General features: G+C 42.7%; 1 protein-coding gene across 2 annotated transcripts; it reads right to left on the reverse strand.

Moving 5' to 3' along the window:
- Positions 1-1,616: 1,616 nt before the first annotated feature.
- MCTS1 (MCTS1 re-initiation and release factor) lies at positions 1,617-12,182 on the reverse strand. 2 transcript variants are annotated; one of them, XM_005307410.5, is made up of 6 exons: positions 11,916-12,182; positions 9,166-9,318; positions 8,325-8,422; positions 6,980-7,113; positions 4,307-4,374; positions 1,617-3,156 (listed from the first exon to the last, which is right to left on the reverse strand). In XM_005307410.5, exons 1-6 carry the CDS (start codon positions 11,924-11,926, stop codon positions 3,075-3,077), a joined length of 546 nt encoding a protein of 181 aa, XP_005307467.1. In that variant the 5' UTR covers positions 11,927-12,182; the 3' UTR covers positions 1,617-3,074. The 2 variants fall into 2 exon arrangements, with proteins under 2 accessions (XP_005307467.1, XP_042707018.2); XM_042851084.2 differs by lacking the exon at positions 11,916-12,182 and adding an exon at positions 11,394-11,668.
- Between the last annotated feature and the right edge of the window lie 5,433 nt (positions 12,183-17,615).

Raw genomic sequence — 17,615 nt, forward strand, 5'->3', positions numbered from 1 at the left:
GCTGTGCACTCCGGCGGATCAAAGCAAGATTGATATAATGTGGTTTTACCTATAATGCGGTAAGATTTTTGGGCTCCTGAAGACAGCGTTATATAGGGGTAGAGATGTACTTTGCATCCAGAGATCTGCTATGTGAGTTAAGGACTGGCTGTTTCATGTAACTGTATGCACAGCAGATTCTCAAAATAGTTGAACGTGTTAATAATCAAGTACAAATAGTTGTAAGATATTAAAATTTATTTTTAACTAACCCATTCTAGAAAGTCAGAAAGTGCTTGTGTATTTTCTAAACCCCATATTCATAAAATAACCTTCCCAAGATTCTTTTGAACTGCACTTATGGTCAGGAAAGAGACTAAAAATAGGCATCTCCTTACGCAGATCTCCTGCTGTGTAATTCACAGTTCACATAGTGACAAGTTTTCACTCCTGTAAGGAATGGGGTCTTACATGTTATAGGAAAGGGAGCTAGAGTATTTAAATCCATACACAAAATTAACTAAATTCTAATTAAGAGAATCTTTTATGGCTGATGTGAAAACCAGTGAGAGCACAGCTTTACAATCCTGGATATTAGAAAAAGCTAGTTTGGAAATGTAGCAGAGCTGAGCTAGAAGCCAGTGAAACAATAAATGTGGAATAATACACTCTATTTAGAGAATAACTACATTTTAAATCATTACAGTCTCTACAAGTCACCAGCCTCAGTCCCCCAAGGTCACAGTACCACAGTAAATACCAGTACTTCCGTGTAGAATTCTTCTGCCCCCCCCCCTTTAATTCCAAAAGACGTAAAAGGAGAGACTGTAGTTGTAATGTTGGTACTAGACCGTTCTATTATAGATCCTCTGTCTACCTACACATTTCCAACATTTTTTTTGTGGAAAGGGCTATTATATTTTACTACACTCCTGCCCCAGCAAAAGGGAATAAGCAATTTTAGCAGGTTATTCAGTTTCCAACAGTCTTTTTGGCAGGGGGAGATTCAATAGGTATTTCCTTCACCCTTTCTTTGTTGATACTGATAGGCTAAAACTGCACCATTGTTTGAGGCCTGGCCTATGCCCAAAGTTGCAGCAGTTCAACTAAAGATGTAATTTTAAACAGATTTAATTAACTTGCTCGGTGACTGGACCTTCTTAAATCAATGTAAATGTACCCATCTATAGTTACAGCAGCAAGTCAGAATGATAAGTGTGTTCATAGAGGGACCTGCCCTGATGTTACTATTCCTTTCCAAGTAGTGGCAGGACAGGTAATGTTAGAGCTATTTGCTTTACTTGAAAGCAACTTTTAAACTATGCAAATCATAGCCAGAAGTTGTTAGAGGTAAGTTACTCCATCCCTCATTCTGTGATCTGTAACCAATTCACTTCCATTGCTTATGTTATCAGCTTCCCTTGTTACCCAAGAGAAGTTTAGTTGACAGTATTTCATCATTTAACATCTACAAAGGAGTTAAAGGGCAAGTAGAATAAATTTCCTATACAACCCCTCCCAGAACAGGCCTACTTTACCATATTGTGTCAGATGCTTTGTAAAGTAAGGAAAAAATTCTGAATTTACTTGACTAGTACAAATTAAGGCATGTAATGTAATCCCACATACGGTTAATGGTGAGTTCAGAGAAGTTTTATTACCAAGTTTAAAGACTGACATGTAACTGTTTAGAATAAAGTGTGAGCACTTATATTTGTATAGCTTTCTTTGTGCAACAATGGTAGGGTGGTACCCATCAAACTGGTTACTTTAGTAATTCCTTGGTTAATACAATAAGTAGCTGAAGCATTAGAATTCTGTCATTTTCAAAAGTGACGCCTTTTAACTTAGTGTTAGATGAAGAGGAGAAATCTTCAAGCTAGCACTACCTATTGTTAGGTAAAATATATTTCATATCCCATATTTGTAATAACACTTTAGGATAAGGGAAGAGTATTTTTCTAAGTCAATAGTTCTTGAATTAGAGGATCCAAAAATGTTGAAACAAAACACACACAGAATGAGACAGAAGCCATTTGATACAAAATTAAAAACTGCAAATACAAATAAGATTTACAATATTAATAAATCCTTCCAACAATGAGTCATGTAGACTTATTACTCTGGTCATTCCATGAGTGGTAGAGACCTCAGATGTTTCCACACGACAACATTCTTTCTGCATGCACAATCACTTAAATACAGAGGATGAGTCTGTGCATGCAGTCCCCATTTATTAGTAGTAACAGCACATGTGCAGGTGATAGAGTGCACAAATGGAGGCCTAGTTGATCCTCCTTTTAAAATTTGGCCCAGAAATACTAACTTCTGGTTACAGGATCTGTTAGCCCTTACCACTGTAGCCATTTAAAGTTTCCCCAGTTACTATAGATTTTCAATGCAGGGAAAAACTGATCTCAAATATCGTGTGGTAAATGATCATTTAAATAGCATATTCTGTGTATCCTGGAGATGTCACGTGTCTCACAATCCAGTGTTTGGTTTATAGTCCATAAAACTAATTGCATCTTAAAAAATGGCCACTCAGCTGAGTAAAACATTCAAACCATTACTGTTGGACAATAAGTTAAATTAGAATTTGACACAAAGTATATGGAACATAGAAACATCCAGTTTGTGTGTTGTTACAGTTTCTGACTTTTCATCCTTCTAGACTGCCTGTTATCAAAAGCAAATGCATTAACACATTTTAGAAATTTTATATACAAAAGCATTAAATATATCCTAAATCCAATTTAAATTACTGTGCTAGGAGAGAGCACAAAATTTTACACCTGTTAGCTTTCTCTCTTCCTAGCAGGAAGTGTTCTATTCACTGTTCACATTTGACCTTTTCATCAGATATAATCTTCAAGCATTCTGACAACATGGGTTTAGGATAAAAGCTTAAGAACTGTAATAAAGTCTAGAAAACTATTGCCGCTAACAGGACTTTAGCATTCACTTGATTTATTTAGCGTAGCCACTGAACAAAATAAATTTGTACATTCAGTCACATTAAAAACAAAAGGAATTACAAAGCAGTCCATTTACTCTAAGTGCATTCCTTTGGGGGTCACACAGTTTCTTTTGCTTCACTTATAGGTTTTCATATGCCAGAGACCATCATTTAAATAATGGATATTTTCAATGCCAATCCCTTTGTTGACTTTCTCACTGTGAAAGGAAAAATTAAATGTAAAAGGTATAATGGTTCATTACCATATACTTCCAATTCAACCCAACTAACCTTTTGGGCTCGTCTACATTACATTTTGTAGTCATGTTAGTTCACTTACATTAAAATACACGGAAAGCTGTAGAAGAGCCTCTTTATGTAAGTTGACCGTGACTTTATACCTTATTTTGTAAAGATGCTGTTTAAATTAAAAACTAAAGTTCAAAGTACATAAAAAACAATCCTTGAAGTAGGAATCAAACTTTACTGCTCAGCTGCACCTCACACCACAACCAGAAATATTTGACATACAATCAAGTAGTCTGAAACTAGAAAAAACAAACACCATCTACCAGAAAAAGACTGTCCAGTGCTAAGAAACACCAAAAAACCCTGTCAGACTGAAATGAAATTATAACATTACTTTTGTTATCCAGTGGTCTTCCACTCACTCAACCAAGAACATTATCTATCTGCCTGTGGATTCTCTTTCTCATGCATAGAGCCCTGCAAATCCACAGGTATCCACTTGATATCTGCGGATAGCAGCGCGGCTGCGGATACAAATTTTGTATCCGCGCAGGGCTCTGACGGTAAGAACCGGGCAGGTGGCAGTGAGGAACCATGGCATGGATCCTCCACCTGCCCTAGGTGGAAGGTCTGGGGGGCAAGGACACTGGGCAGGGGGTTGCTTGGGTCCCATGCCCAGGGCAGGTGGAAGGTCTCCCACGGCTCCCCACAGCTGCCCGCCCAGCTCTTACCATGGCTGGGCTGCGGCTCTGAGCAGCCCCCCCGGCCAGAGCTGGGAGAGCCATGCTGGCAACTGTGGAGAGCCGTGGTCCCTCCACCTGCCCTGGGCTGAGGGGCAGGGACACCGAGCTGGGAGGCTGCTGTGGCCCCCTGCCCAGTGCAGGTGGAGGGTCTGCTGCAGCTCCCCACAGCTGCCAGCGCAGCTCTCCCTGACCCGACTCAGGGGGGAAAAGATTTTTCTCTGTGCTTCTTAGAATGATTCAGCAGGAAACACGCCTGAATGAGTTCTGCACAGCCACACTGAGAAACCCTGGCTTAGGTCATTGTCTTCTAAATGTAATTAAGAATTATCACAAGGGATAGGTTATACAGTATATCAATTTTAAAAACAAGACTCACATGTCCTCAGCTGACATCTTCATGACTCCAACACACAGTGCATGTTGTTTTCCTTCTGCCATTATTGCCTACAACGTACAGCTAAGGAATACAGGGTTTTTTTGTTTTTGTTTTTTAAAAATAAAAGCAGCAGAACATTAGGAAACACCTTTTCAGAAGTGTCAGTCACTAGGTTAACTGTTACCCTTTAACTACTCTCAAGAGCCCAGTTCTTAAATATAGTTGTAAGCACAAAAGCATTGTATTCATGCAATGTCTGACTGAACAACACTGGTCAGAATATTAACAAACTAGCGCTCTAGATTTGTTAAGCAGAAAAAATATAGTGCATTAAACTGTTGAGTCACTGTGCAAAGAAACACACAACCACAGTTTTTATTGCCTTTAAACAGCAGTGAAATAAAAACACATGTATAGTACTGTATTGCTGTTAGTTTAACTGCTTCCTTTTTGCCTAATAGCGAAAGGTGATGGCCCTGCCCTACTTAAAAGAATGATGTACAACTTTAATCAGTGTATCTGGGATGTTGTTTTAAACTACCAGGAAGCCAAAATCCTGAGGAACGTAACCAATTACAGGACTGAAACAATATTAAAACAAAGTTGTGACACAAACTCCAAGCCAAAGGGTCCCCTTTTCTTCACAAACAAGTCCCACCACAGACCTGACAAACTCATTACACTGAACACATTTTGCAGGGTATTTATCCATAAATAGTAATGTGTAAGGTATCTACAGAAAGCTCGTAACTTGTGAAGATTCATAATCATTGTGAGATGTATGTACAGGTAATATTTAAGGCATAATGTATCTATATTGAAAGTATGCTTTATGGACTTGAAGTAAAAAAAGTAAAGATTAGTCACTAGGATGTCTGGGTAATGGCCCATTTGGGCAAGGGTGGGGTTGTCACGCTGTCCTGTTTGGCCAGTGATGCAATTTTCAAGGCTCAGTTGTTTAGCCTTGTTCAATACGGAGACTTTGAATAGGAAACCATCAGTGATAGAGAGTCAAAACCAGGTAAAGGTGGAAAAACGAACATAACAGACAGAGCTTCACCCTGGCTGTGAATAGAAACAAAAACCTGTTTTCAGTTTAACTGTGCTGGGAAGGACACACTGCTTCCAATCCATTCACTGACTGGGATGTTTTCATGAAAAATTTGGATCCTGGTTACTGAGGAACCACCACTCTGCAACAGACTGAACTTGGAGGTGGGGGAAATCTACTTTATTGAATAGGAAAGGTACTATTGCAAGTATAAACAGAGATTTACGGTTTATATCAGAAGCACTTGTTTCCACCACACTCTCTTGTTTCTAGTTAAATCATTATTCTTTCTTAGGAAGAAACAAAAGTAGGTTTATTTAAGCGCTCACAAGTGCCGTGTACCTTACAGGAGTGGTGGTTTAAAGTAAAACTAGTAAATTGGGGATTGCTGCATCTTTGGGAGCACAGGATCTGAAAATTCGGTGAATAGCCAGCATCAGGGTCTGGGCATCACAAGGGGATGTTTCAAAGGGATTCGTGAACTGGGTGCACCTATTGTTAGCCTGCAGGCAAAGGAAGGGCTGACGTAAGCCCAGAGAAGAGTGCATGAATGGGTGAAGGGCTCGCAGTGTCAGGGAGCTGCCACCCAGCTACCACAGACTCCCCCCTCGCTGGAGGCAGGGGGTAACAAAGTGACTCACAATCTTGGGTACATCAAGAACCACCAGAGACGTCAGATGTATGCTCTTTCATTACTAAGGGCACCGCTTCACTAGCAATATTAAAGCACTGCCGCAGCTGTGCTTTAACGTGGTTTGTGTAGTCACGGCATAGCACTGGGAGAGAGCTCTCCCAGCGCTATTAAAAAAAAAAAAAAAAACCTTCCACGAGGGGAATAGCTCCCAGCACTGGTGCACTGTCTACACTGGCACTTTATAGCACTGAAACTTGCAGCGCTCAGGGGGGTGTTTTTTCACACCCGAGTGAGAAAGTTGCAGGGCTGTAAAGTGCCACTGTAGACAAGCCCTAAGGCTACAATGATGCATGCTAACTAACTGCAGCAGCACAGTAGAAGCATTTCAGATCAGCCAGGATGGATCTGCCGATTGTTCCACTCTCAGTCAGTGGAGAAGCGAGACCAGAGATTGCCCCCTTCACACTCAATGGAATCCATCACAGGCATAGAGTAAAATCCTGGCTTCACTCAATTGCAAGGGTCCCTTTGACATCAGTGGGACCAATATTTCATCAATATACAGTTGAGCAAAGCTCTCAACTGATTTATTTGTATTTACTTTTGTGTGGTGAATTACATCTCTCCTCCCTAGTCTCCTGTTATTCTAGTTGGGATGATTTAATGATAGGGCCTAGTGGTGCAATAAAATAATTATGTTTAGATTAACGAAACAGCATCCTGACCCTATGAGCCCTTAAATAAGAGCTACAGACAAAACTATAATCATTAGTGACTATGCACCAAAACCAACATAAGTAAGAACTACGGAACAATCTTCACTCTTCAGAAGGATCTGAATGCCTTTGTCCCTTATCAGGCTATTAGAGGCAGGGCCCCTGAAAAGCTAGGATAATTCAGAACAGACTATGCCTAACTCGTAAAATACAGTGATAGACAATTCACTCATCTTGTGGCACACATGAATATAATTGACCAAGAAGGATACAACAACTGTATCAACAGCAGCAGGGTAAAGTTTCGCTCCAGGAGAGGTCAGGCCAGGACACATTATATTCGCTCCACTGAGTACAAATTTAATGGCTCCTTTATCAACCTGCTGATGTGGTAAAATAAATGGATCTAGGAGGGAGGGGGAAAAAAAAATGAAGAATTACAATTTACCACACTGTAGGAGGGACAACGACAGACATCAGTAATCCATGCCACTGGGTGGACTCAGTAATACACCTGCATGTTCTAAATCAGGTTAAAAAGGACAAAACAGGTTACAGGTATCACAAATTTAGTTTATTATGGCAGTAGATTTTTTGGGGAGATTTATCATCACCTCATCAGTTATCTGGAGGCCGTGTTGTTTGGCAACACCATCTCCCAAGCACTTTCTCCACAGTTCTCATCCATTACTGATCCAAAGAACACGACTAAGATAGTTGAACCTAAATCTCCCACACATCAATTAACAATTTCAGTAAGGGTTCTCATAATGACATTTTAAAACAGTAATGCTATCCAAATCTGTACTCCCCAAAACAAGTAAAGATACAGTCCTTCACCGGAAAACTTTCAGTCTAAACGTGATGGGGCAGAAATAGCGAGGATCACAGACCCACAGAAAAGAGAAAGGGATCAGGACATAAGTGTCATGGAGAGAGAAGCTCTGCAAAATTACATTTACAATACCGACATCAGTTCTGGACAGGTCAGGTAATATTTTCAAACACCTAAGTCACTTAGTAGCCCAAGTCCCATTGATTTTCAATGGAATTTAGGAGCTTTTGCAAATGTTATCCTTTGGTACCACAATAACGAAACAAACAGGAAAAATTCAGAGAAGAGCAACAAAACAAAATCCAAAGGGATGGGTCTGATCAAATATATGTTTTGGAAGGGGTGGGGTTGAGGAGCAAAATACATATTACAAGGATATTTACATGATAACCACATACAATTATTCCAAATAAATAAAGAAAGAACCAAAAGAAATATTGGGTAGAACCGGGGGATAACACATGAGGTAATAGGATAAAACAACAATTTAGACTGAATACCAGGGAAAAGTCTCCCAGAGGAACGGGGGGAAGCTTCGCACATTTAAGAACAAGATTGCACAAAGCATCACAAAAACGCGGTAGGGAACAATCCCTCATTGGCAGCAAAAAGAACTAAGTGACTTAGCAGCTCTTTTCCACCTGCAGCTTACTGACTGGATCTATTTTGTTTTTATCTATGGCAGATATATGCAAGTGGTAAGTTTTGTATGATACAGTAATTACAGAAACCTATTTGAGTTCCACTCACCCATTATTATGCCCAGCTCCCAAGAGACTTACATTTGTGAAGTAACCTTAGCGTTGGGTAAAATGTCCCTTCTCTTTGCCTGAAGAACAGTAACTCTCCATTTACCGTGAGGATTTCTATATGTTCATGACTGCAAGATAAAAGAGTTATTCTAATAGCCAATTAATTTTTTGGGGGTAGTGCATCATACTACTCAGTCTCTCCTGCATCTCACCATTTGTTTGATGCAGAAATGGGGCATTCAAGCAGTAACATTTTAGTCACAAGTTTCCTTACTAAGCTCATATACCTAATTCCTCAAAATTTCCCCCCTTAGCAGCAATATAAAAAAAGAGGCACAGCCCTTCAGTCACTATGGGTCTGCTTTCTCTGTTTTTTTAATTTAACAGTGAAGTTCAGTACAAGTATACTGTGCATTGTGCAAAAAAATAAAATAGAATCAGTCAAGTCATACTTGGAAGGCCAGATATGGTGAAAAAATACTCTCCAAGTTTCCACCTCCTCTCAACCCCACTTACCCAACCATAAGCAAATAAGATTTGAAGAAGATTTCTATTTTATTTGTTTTGTTTGTGTGCGTTGAAAGAGAGATATTCTCAGAGATAATTATTCCCAGTAACACCAGCCATGCACCAGGTGATGGCTTAGTTATTTGGATGAGTTCTTACATAGATTTCCAAAAGCATAGTGAACATGGTTTCTTTTGGACTAGGTCATAATTTATAAGCTCCTACATGCACTCTCATCTAAGATATCCAAGAGAAGAAGTATTTCTCAAAAAAAAAGACTTAATTTTGCTTGGACACAGAAGAGTATGTAACAAGTAAACATCCAGGCAATTTGGAAGTGGAGGTTACAAGAAGAGAAACTTACCATCTTACTATTTTGACAGGATCTTTCTTTGGCATGATTTGGTTAAGCCATGGTTCAATGCCAGGAAACTGATCTATCAGTTGGTTCTTAATGCCTTTAATAACTGATGTCTTCAGCTGGATGCAGTTGGATACATTCTCCTTTTCATCAAACCTGCCAAGTCACAAAACAGACGTCACTGTCTGCAATATCCCAGTGTGATCACTATTTTAAGTTTAAAAAGCACATGTAATTTAGCTATTAAATGTCTGGCAGCATTGCAGTTGTGCATCTTTCACAAAAGATTACAATTTAATGACCACATGTACTACTCACAAAAACATTTTCTAACTTTAATCTAGACAATATGCAACTCATTTGTTAAAGGAAATACATAATCTGATAATTGTAATACAACAGAATTTACAACATTTCAGTGGCAGTTAAATGGCATTTAGATGCCGAATACTTGCTTTCACAGCAAGCCCAATATTCTCCTAGTTTGGGTCAGTCCCACTGAAGTCAACAATACTCTTCCCAGAAGAGGGGTCTTCCCCAAAGGTTGGATCCTGCTCCATTAAAGTCAAAGGGAGTGTTTTCATTAACTTCTAGTTTTAGGGCTTGATTCTGCTCCCATTGAACAACTTGCATGATTGGGGCCTAAATTTGTCCCATTTGGTTCCAATATTACAAGTTATTATGTGTTTCTGGGTTTATCTTCGCGTTGAGTGTGTACATGAAAAAAGCATGTTGTCTCATTGCTTTGGTAGATGTATGTTACCAAGCTGATTGTTATTTCAGTACATAAGAGAATATGTTTTAATAATTCTAAAACCTATTTACACACCCTTTTTAATGTATTTATTTAGATCCAGGATACATGTGAAGGGAACAATTAAAAAAAAATGAATTATGTACATTATCCCAGATGTTGGGCGCTTTAACAATGCCACTGACCTACTTTATCACCAAACTATTTAGATGTGAAGTTACAAACTGAATCTGCCACATGAATGTATTCTCTGAAATCCACTAGCTAGATTCTAGAAGATAGCAGTACAAAAGCATAGGGAAGAGCACTTATACTTAGGGACAGGCCTAACAGTCTAAAGAAAGGTTAAGAGAGAAGAGTGCTAAGGATTGCATTGTATCGGTGTTTGAGACACCTCTTATTTGTATCAGTTATTGGACATTTACACTTTCAGAGAATCATAGAACTGGAAGGGACCACAAGAGGTCATCTAGTGAAGTCCAGTCCCCTTCATTAATGGCTGGCCTAAGTTTTACCTAGACCAGAGGTGGGCAAACCACAGCCTGCTGGACCGTACTCTCCGGCCCTTGAGCTCCCAACCCCTCCCCGCAGCCACGCGGGCAGCACCCTGGGCAGCGGGGCTGCGAGTTCATGCCAAGCAGAGCAGCAGCGTGTCTAGCTCCGGCCTGGTGGTGCAGCTGCCAGACATGCTGCTCTGAGCAGCATGGTAATGGGGCCAGTAATGGATAAGTAAGGGGCGGGCGGTCCCGGGGGGCAGTCAGGGGACAGGGAGCGGTTGGATGGGGCAGAGGTTCTGGGGGGGAGGGGCGGTCAGGGGGGAGGGAACGGGGGGAGTTGGATAAGTGTAGAGTCCCAGGGGGCCTGTCAGGGGGCAGGGGTGTGGATAGGGAACAAGAGGGGTTGGATAGGTGTGGGGTCCCGGGGCCTGTCAGGGGGCAGGGATAGGGGTCGGGTGACTGGGAGCAGGGGGGTTGGATAGGAGGTGGGGCCCCAGGGGGCGGTTAGGGGCAGGGGTCCCGGTAGGGGGCAGTTAGGGGACAAGGAGCAGGGGGAACTGGATAGGTCAGAGGTTCTGAGGGGGGCAGTGAGGGGGCAGGAAGTGGGAGGGGGCTGTTTGAGGAGGCACAGCCTTCCCTACCCAGCCCTCCATAGTTTTGCAACCCCAATGTGGCCCTCGGGCCAAAAAGTTTGCCCACCCATGACCTAGACTTAATATTATCTTTAGGTATAATGTGAACCTATCAAAAGTCTTGACAAACTAATTGTTTAATAACATTCATTTTGTGTTTGGACACCACTACAGAAGATCAGAAATGCCCGAAATACAGCATTATAAAGAGAGCATCAAGCCTACAGCATTGAATGAAATTGTGAAATATCAGTGCGCATTTTATCCCCTGCGTTACTTAAAACGCACCCAACAAATAAAGAGCAGCCAAGCCCACGTGCTGAGCGATGGTAATACCGAGGTACCCACCCGGCATCGCTATGTATGGCTCCATCCCGCCGCCCGGGATCTCTACGACTGATGGCCGCCGTGTCACCGTTGGCTAGTGCAAGGCTCTCACACCCCCACGAAGCGGGGACGTGTGCGGGGTGCGCAGTGGCTGGGCGGGTGATGGGGAGGCACTGTGGGGGGGGAGGAGGAGGCACTGTGGTGGGGGGGGGGAGTACCCACCCCGCCCCCAGGGTTTGAGGACGTGGGCACATGAACCCCGGCCTGGCCGCAGTGAACATGAACGGGCTCCCAGGCGGGAGGCTGCCCCGGAGACCCAGCGCCCGGGAGCCAAGGCAGCCCAGCCCAGCCCCTGCCCCTCTATGCTGCCGGGAGAAGGTGCAGGCGGCCGGTGCAGCAGGACGCGTCGCCACGTACACGGAGGGGATCAGCAGGGCCCCACCCGCCAGCACAGGACCCCCAGCTCCGCCAAGGAGGGCGGGGCCCGGCTCCACGAGGGGCGCCCATTACCTCCCGCAGGGGAAGCAGTCCCCCCCCACTTACTTTTTGAACATCTTGGGGACGCTGGGGGCCGGCCGGAGGAGGCGGCGGGTCCCTGGGGGGCCGGGCGGACGGAGGGGCTGGAGGTGGAACTGGCATCCACGGGCTCCGAGTCCTAGATGCCTCACACGAGGCCCCGGACCTCCCGTCAGCCCCAGCCGGAAGCAAGCCCTCTTTACGGCATGTCGCACCTCACCATAACAACAGAAGGCTGACTGCCAGCCAGGAGTACTACAACTCCCGGCGGTCAACGCGCGGCACCGCCTCCTTGCGCATGCGCGTAAGGATTGGCGGCGGCCGGTTCGTGCCGCTGCGCCTGCCCATTCCATCTTGCGGCTTTGACGGAGGGGCGGGGGAAGTGTCCTGCCCCTCCCCCACACAAACCTGCAACGGGGCCATCGCGCTCCGCTCTCTACCCGCCTTGCCTTGGCTCAGCCACAGAGCCCGACCCACAGCTTCACCGCGGCCCCTCATTGCTCTGCTCGTCCCGTGACTGGACACAGCACCCTGCCCTCAGTTACGCACGCCCCCCTCCCACCCTGCTGGCCTTGTTTCCCGGCTCGTTAATCCGTACGCAGGACTGCAGCCCCGTGCACCTCGGAACCCTTGCACGGCTGCTGCCTCCAGTGCAGACTTTGTGAAATCGTAGCCTATGGTTCCGCCGAGCGCTTCGTGCTCACCTTCAACCTGGCTGGCTGTGCAAAATCCTTAAAAGTCCCGCTAAGGATTTACTAACTGAACTGCTGGAACTGAGGTTGAAGTGGCGAAGTCAGCAGTGCAGAGTGATTGTGAGACATAGACGAGTGCTAAGAAAGCCCACAATCTATGGAGGTTGCAAAGTGTGATTAAAGAACTCCAAGGCCCCAATGCTGTCCTCTAGCTCAGCTAGAAGGGGAAAGGATAGATTGTGGGGGTAGGTGAAGGGGAAATGAGGCCATGGCATCTCTCTGTTCCACACCGTGTTGTGCAGGGGATATGCTAGGGACAGGGCCTCTAGTGAACATTATTCCCCACCCCCCTCAAAACTTTGGGAATAAATCATACTACTCTGGGGAGGAGGTTGGTAGTATCACTATACCATAACACAAAAAGCCCAAGCCCTCCATGCTTGCACTGAGAGCCATAGTAGGCCCAAAGACATCTGTGGCTTTGGAATGTCCCTGCCTGCTTCACATGAAAGCTAATCACACCTCCCCTCTCCCAGGGGTTGATGTGGATAAAGCTGAATGAATTGTAACTCAGGCCTTGTCAACGCTACAAAGTTTTGTCAGCAAAAGTCATGCCGCTTTAATTAAAGCCGCTGTTGCACATCTACACTAGCTCCTTGTGTGGGCAGAGTGCATCCACACCTAGCAGCTCTTGCAACGAGGCTGAGAGCAGTAACACTGTAGTAGGTATCCCACTGTGCAACTGGCCACAGAGGGTGCTTTGGGATGGGTTTAAATGCCTTATGGGGCAGGTACAGCATCACATGATGCAGGTTTCTAAATCCCATTGTTCCCAGGGGCATCTAGTAGATTGTCAGATGCTTTTTCAACTGAAGGTGGCGGGAGACGAGAATAGTGTGTCTGGGTCGGAGGAGACAGCAAGCTGACCGACCTATCCTGAGGCATAGGGATACATACACACACCCCACATCAGCCCCCCCAGTTCTGCTCAGCACAGCAGTCTCTCCCGAAGCAGCCCGTGCTGCCTTTGGTTCTGTGATTCCCTCCGAGTTCTCCCAGCATCCCAAGCAGGTCTGTGAGCTCCCTGTCCTGAGGAATGTCAAAGCAGCACAGCAGTTGTTCCCCTCCCTGCCCCCCACTCCCTATAGCAGAGGGCTGTGTTCCTAGTGCAGGGCACAACAGGAGCATTCCAGATTAATGATTTGCTCTTTGGGAGCAGAGCAGTACACTCAGCTGTCATACTTCCCAGTTCCCAGAGCTTTGAAAAGGGAGGGGCACATGCCTGCAGGGCAACAGAGATCAAAACATCCGAAGAAGTGGGCTGTAGTCCACGAAATCTTATGCTCTAATAAATTTGTTAGTCTCTAAGGTGCCACAAGTACTCCTGTTCTTTTTTTAGAGATCAAAACAGTGAGCAGAGCCCTCACAGCAGGCATTGTGGGATACTGGTGGATGCCAGTTATGTCAACAAAACAAACAGCAGTGTCTACACTGATGCTTTGTTGCTTTAACTTTGCCGCAAAAAGCTTTAAAATTATGCCTCTCGTTGAGGTGGTTTTATCAGGGTAGAAGGTGGAATCCTCTGTAAATGCAGCACACTCCCTGCATACTGCTGTAAAGGAAGCACAAATGTCATCTGTTTTGGTAGGAAAAATCTGAACAGGCTTCTCACAAACAATTACAATCTGGAAGTGGATATGAAGGGAAGAAGAATGAACAACCTCCATAGTTCTTTTACCCATGTGGTAAATTAAGTAATACCAGCATAAATAAGAAAACTTGGCAGCAATGATGAATATATGGTAACTAAATGATGTGATCAGACGTCAGAAGCTGGTCATTTATCTCTCATCTGTTAGCATTTACCAGCTACTTTAATCATAAATCTAAATTAAAACCAAAGGGGTCCATAAGATTTTGAGAACTTTTGTACATATGATGGAACCAAACAAGATACCAAGAGATGAATTATAATTACCACACCTACTTGCGTGAAATATGGGAATAGGAAACATCCTATTTAAAATTTGGATATTCCATGAGAAAATATAAAAAGACAGAACTAGCTGTGTAGTTTTCAAATGTTTCATTAACCAAATCTGCAAATAAAGAGATTGTGTTTGCATGTGTGTAGTGGGAATTCATTCAAGACTTTACAAAGGAGTGATCAGGAACTGAAAATGTGCAAACTAAAATCAACAGCAATAGCAAGATCGAGAGAGAATGTTAAAAAAGTGACTCATTTTGAATCTATCGGTTTATATACTTTAAAGTAATAAAATGTAAGTGCATTATGACAACAGATGTGGGACCAGCTATAACTGAAGGTTCCTACAACAAGTCTCACGTTGCAAAGCATAGTCCTTACCTTATGTCATTTACCAGACTACACTATTCTCCTTCAACAAACACTTATCAGTGTGACAGGTTTCAGAGTAGCAGCCGTGTTAGTCTGTATCCACAAAAAGAACAGGAATACTTGTGGCACCTTAGAGACTAACAAATTTATTTGAGCATAAGTTTTTGTGGGCTACAGCCCACTTCATCAGATGCATAGAATGGAACATATAGTAAGAAGATATATATATACACCTCTACCCCCATATAATGCTGTCCTCGGGAGCCAAAAAATCTTACCGCGTTATAGGTGAAACCACGTTATATCGAACTTGCTTTGATCCACCAGAGTGTGCAGCCCCTCCCCCCCCCTCCCCCGGAGCGCTGCTTTACTGCATTATATCCGAATTCATGTTATATTGGGTCGCGTTATATCGGGGTAGAGGTATACATACAGACAACATGCAAAGGTGGAAGTTGCCATACCAACTCTAAGAGGCTAATTAATTAAGATGAGCTATTATCAGCAAGAGAAAAAAAGACTTTTGTAGTGATAATCAAGATGGCCCATTCCAGACAGCTGACAAGAAGGTGTGAGGATTCTTAACATGGGGAAATAGATTAAATTTGTGTAATGACCCAGCCACTCCCAGTCTCTATTCAAGCCCAAGTTAATGGTATATAGTTTGCAAATTAATTCTAGTTCAGCAGTTTATCGTTGGAGTCTGTTTTTGAAGGTTTTCTGTTGTAAAATTGCCACCTTTAAGTCTGTTACTGAGTGACCAGAGAGGTTGACGTGTTCTCCTACTGGTTTTTGAATGTTAGGATTCCTGATGTCAGATTGGCCAAACAGGACAGTCTCTACGCAAAAGAATAAATGGACACAATGTACATGGGCCAATGTGTATTTTGACAATGAATGCTATTTTACATGCAAATCTAGAGCATGTGTGTCAGTGAGGTTTCCCTTTTTGTAAATTTACCACAATGGGTTAATTTATCTCCCAAATTGTAAAATCCTTCCTTATATTGTGAATCACTGATCTGGTTTATAAAAATAACAAAATACATTCAGAATTTTAGCAGACCAAATTCAAAGTCATTAAAGCCATAGCTGACAAAGTACTATACAGCAGGGTGAGAACATTTTATTAAAGATAATGTTAAAATGATATAATACACAGGTTGAGAAAAGTGTCTGTACATCCGGGTATAGTGCTTAGATTATCCACAAATACAAAGTTTGTTTAAAAACCTCATAAGATACATATAGTACATAATCTGCAATAACCCAAATTTAGATAAATTTAATGAAAGTTTAGATATTAGAATCCGAATACTCGGGTACGTCTCTCATGAAAAGTTTTACTGAGAGTTGGTTGTAGAAAGCAAATATAGGAATGAGTGTAGACTGTCCCTCAGTAATTGAGCATTTAGGATGGGTTGTCCCTTTAGTAGATATAATCCATCAGAGAAGTACTTCTGTTACTAAAGCAAGATAGTATGGAGCCTTCTGGTGCAAACAATCTGCATTTATCCATCACATCTCCTTACCTGAAAAGCCTGTAAGTATGGTTTTTATTTACATGATAAAGCCAAGAGAGGCCAAAGTGAAAAGTTTTGTTGTAGTTTCTAGTTGCCAATAAGTGCAATAGTTAAAGGATTTAAATTTCCCACTAAACTGCATAGTCCATGCAATCACATTAAGATGGGAAAGACCTATTTGATCAAGTCCTTGTCCCTGCCAATGTGGGATTATTCCCAAGGTACATTTATATTGTTTTCTTCAGTGTAAATAACTTAAGTGATAGGGTTTCCACTTCTTCCATTAACTGTCTGTTCCAAAGCCTCTAAACCACCTGGACATTTTTCCTAATATTCAGCCTAAATTTTCCCTTTCTTAATTTCATCCCAATACTCCTAGTTGTCAGGGGACATCACCCTCGGTAATTCCTCTCCCTCCTTAGTCTTCATAATATTCAAATTTTGTAGAAAATGAATGGTTACATCCCACCTTCTCAGTTGTCACTTACCCTCCTTAGGTCATATCTACACTACCACTTAAGTCACTCAGAGATGTGAAAAAAACACACCCTGAGCAACCTAGTTTGACTAGCATAAGCAGTAGTGCACACAGCGCTATGTCAGCGGGAGAAGCTCTAAGGTCTCTAGCGTTGACATAGCCTAAGTTGATTTCACAGTTTTAGGGCCTGATTCTGGGAGGCTTAAACCTTTAATTTTCCCTCATAAATCAGTCCTTCTAGTTCCCGGTCACTTTTATTGATCCTCTCTGAACTCCTTCCATTTTGTCTATATTTCTGAAGTACTGAAGTATTGTTCTCAATGTGGCTGCACAGGTCTAACTGATTAGAATTTAGTAAACAATTATATTGATGATGCACAAGAAGGAATAGAATCCCACTCATTCCCTACAAGCTATATGGCTAACAGAAATAAAAGCAACAAAGTTATTTTTGTCCCTGAAGTCAACAGGATACAACCCTGAGCCCACACAGAGACCATCTGACTCAAAAGAGGTACTATTTTTACATAGGTTTCAGAGTGGTAGCCATGTTAGTCTGTATCAGCAAAAACAAGGAGTACTTGTGGCACCTTACAGACTAACAAATTTATTTGGGCATAAGCTTTTGTGAACAAATTTATTATGCCCAAATAAATTTGTTAGTCTATAAGTACA

This window comes from Chrysemys picta, chromosome 9, assembly GCF_011386835.1.
Source record: "Chrysemys picta bellii isolate R12L10 chromosome 9, ASM1138683v2, whole genome shotgun sequence".
In the NCBI taxonomy this organism is placed as follows: Eukaryota; Metazoa; Chordata; order Testudines; family Emydidae; genus Chrysemys; species Chrysemys picta.